This window comes from Ipomoea nil, unplaced genomic scaffold, assembly GCF_001879475.1.
Source record: "Ipomoea nil cultivar Tokyo-kokei standard unplaced genomic scaffold, Asagao_1.1 scaffold0982, whole genome shotgun sequence".
In the NCBI taxonomy this organism is placed as follows: Eukaryota; Viridiplantae; Streptophyta; class Magnoliopsida; order Solanales; family Convolvulaceae; genus Ipomoea; species Ipomoea nil.
This window is the reverse complement of record NW_017617410.1, coordinates 1,151,036-1,153,764: the sequence shown is the minus strand read 5'-3', so window position 1 is coordinate 1,153,764 and position 2,729 is coordinate 1,151,036. Positions and strand designations below refer to the sequence as shown.

At 43.0% G+C, this 2,729-nt stretch overlaps 1 protein-coding gene across 1 annotated transcript; it reads left to right on the top strand.

The window, feature by feature from the left end:
- Nucleotides 1-1,124: 1,124 nt before the first annotated feature.
- LOC109179980 (protein FAR1-RELATED SEQUENCE 5-like) lies at nucleotides 1,125-2,372 on the top strand. The gene has a single exon (XM_019329454.1). It carries the CDS (start codon nucleotides 1,125-1,127, stop codon nucleotides 2,370-2,372), a length of 1,248 nt encoding a protein of 415 aa, XP_019184999.1.
- Nucleotides 2,373-2,729: the final 357 nt, after the last annotated feature.

Here is a 2,729-nt window from a genome sequence, read left to right as displayed (position 1 = left end):
AACAGGGTTAAGTGCAGAGCCCGGATATGTTTTAGAAAGGTGAGCAGTGGGGAGTTTGAGATAACTGTGTTCGTTGAGGGACACAGTCATCGTATGTGTTCCGACGCATCGAAGTTATTCATGAGAGTTAACCGAAAATTGGATGTGGCACACCAGGCGTTTGCAGCAAACTGTGTTAGAGCGAATGTTGGCTCCTCCAAAGGTTTCAAGCTATACAGGGAGGTCACCGGGTCATACGCAAATGTTGGTGCGACGGACACCGAGTTCCACAATTTCAAACGGGACCTCCAGGTATATGTTGATGGCAAAGATGGTGAAATGATTATAGAGAAGTTTAAGACGAAGCGTGCTATGTGTGAGAACTTCTTTTTCGATTACGACCTGGACGAAGAAAACTGAGTTGCGCGACTTTTCTGGGCTGACCCCATTGGTCGTCGCAATTTTTCGTTGTTTGGCGACACGGTCTCATTCGATGCTACTTACGGTACAAATAGGTATGAGCGGTACGCTTGTCGTTTGTTTTTTTTTTTTTTTTTTTTTTTTTTTTTTTTTTTTTTGCCGTAACTCCAGTGCATGCTTAGAACATTGTGGTGCATGTCGCGCGCTTGTTTGTGTTGGGCTTTATGTTTGTGTGGTAATTAATTACATCAAATGCACACTCATTTTCGAATTCTGATAATGAGTATGATAAATTAAAGTTAAGAGCTACTAACGATATAATTGAATCATGATACAGCCCAGGTTTTGTTCCATTCTAACTCGGGGGAAAATTGTTGAACTTTTGATCTATTAATCTTTGGCATAGCTGAATAGGTGAAACCACAAGTTGCATTGATGTAATTAAGTCAAGATGGATGTATCATGATTAAACTATATATGATTAATAGATCATATATAGCCATCGTTTCTTTTTTTTTTTCTTTTTTTTTTTTTTTTGTATTTTTTGTGGATTGTATAGTCGTGTTAACGTTGTAAATTGCCGATTTTGATTAAGGTACAATCTGGTATTTGTTCCGTTCACCGGGGTGGACCACCACAAGCGGTGCATTACTTTTGCTGTCGGGTTGCTCACTAAAGAGGACGTTGAATCATACACGTGGTTATTACAGAGGTTTAGAACTGCAATGCGTTCTGTCCCATCATGCGTGATCACTGATCAAGACCCGGCTATGAAGATTGCTATTGCCCAGGTTTTGCCAGATTGCCGACACCGTTTCTGTATGTGGCACATTATGACAAAGGTGAACGAGAAAATTGGGTCTGACTTGGTAAAGGATGTGCAGTTCCGCAATAGGCTAAACGGTATTGTCTGGAACGAGACCATCAGTGTAGATGAGTTCGAAGTGCAATGGCATTTGTTAATGGAGGAGTACAACCTAACAACCCACCGCTGGTTCACCAAGTTGTACACTGAAAGGGAGTTCTGGATCCCTGCATATTTTACAGATTTGCCCATGAGTGGGTTGTTGCGCACTACGTCCCGATCTGAAGCAGAGAATAGCGTTTACGGGAAGTGTTCCCGACCCCACTTCAGTCTGCTGGAGTTTTATATGCAGTACGAGAGTGAAATGGAGACCCAGCGTTACAAGCAAAGCAAGTTAAACGCTGAGAGCGAGGGGTACTTGCCCGATTTCAAAACCCCCTTGGCGCTTGAACGGTATTTGGCACAGAAGTTCACGATAACAATTTTTTATGAGCTACAACAAGAAATTGAAGCTGGGTGTTTTTATTGTCGAGTGGTTGGTATCCGTGAGGAGGGGGAGGTCATCACTTACGACATAAGAGGGGAAGGCACCGCTACCTACACTGTGCAATACACCCCGGTAGGGAATCATGCATCCTGTAGTTGCAAGCTATTTGAGCGGATGGGGTTAGTTTGTCGTCATATGTTCTTAGTGTTCAGGGATGCACAGATTAAAAGCTTGCCGTTGGACTATGTCCTTCCACGTTGGTGTAAGCAGGTTGGAGGTGTTGTATGTTGCCGGCAGTGTTGCGATGTTTCTTCTACGGACTCTGGTCCTAGCCGGATATGGAATGCGATGCACACATGCGCTGCATTGGTAGGCATCAACACAGAACGACAGTCACGACTGGTGCAAGTATTAGAAGATCTGAAAGGGGAATTTCTGAGTGCTGGTCCACACGTTGTCCCTGCAAAAGGTAACAATGCTGCCATCGTGGCTTTATGTGGCGTTGCACCCCCAGCATCCATCACCATCAAGCCCCCTGCTCAAGCTAAAAACAAAGGGACGGGCAAGCGTATTAAAAGCCAACGTGAGTTAGCTGTTTTGAGCAGTGCTAAAATAGGGCGTAAATGCGGTGTGTGCGGCGAGTACGCCCGTCATAATGCTCGTAGTTGTCCCTATAAGTAAGCAGGTGTTGCGGTACTGTCAGAATAACAACTCTATGGTTGTTGTTAGAATTGTGCATGTTCCGAAAACCTTAATGTCTGTTGCTTTTTTTTTTTTTTTTTAATGAATTCCAGGTTTCATCTATTTAAGCAAGTTTCTTAGTAGGGTGTTTTATTGGGTAGGAAACTGTGAAGTTTATTGTCCTGTTTGAGTTCATTATTGGGTGTGCATTACAGGTTTAATGTTTTTGTAATATTTCCCACTTTCCCCCTCCCCATGGGCATCATGAATGCAGTGCTTTTTAGTTCAACCAATGGGTTACTGGAAATAAATAAACAAAATAAATAAAACGATTCCGTGGTCATATAAGCTTCACTG

Excerpts from the sequence above, each read along its gene's own strand:
- LOC109179980 (XM_019329454.1), top strand. The coding sequence starts at position 1,125 with ATGCGTTCTGTCCCATCATGCGTGATCACTGATCAAGACCCGGCTATG.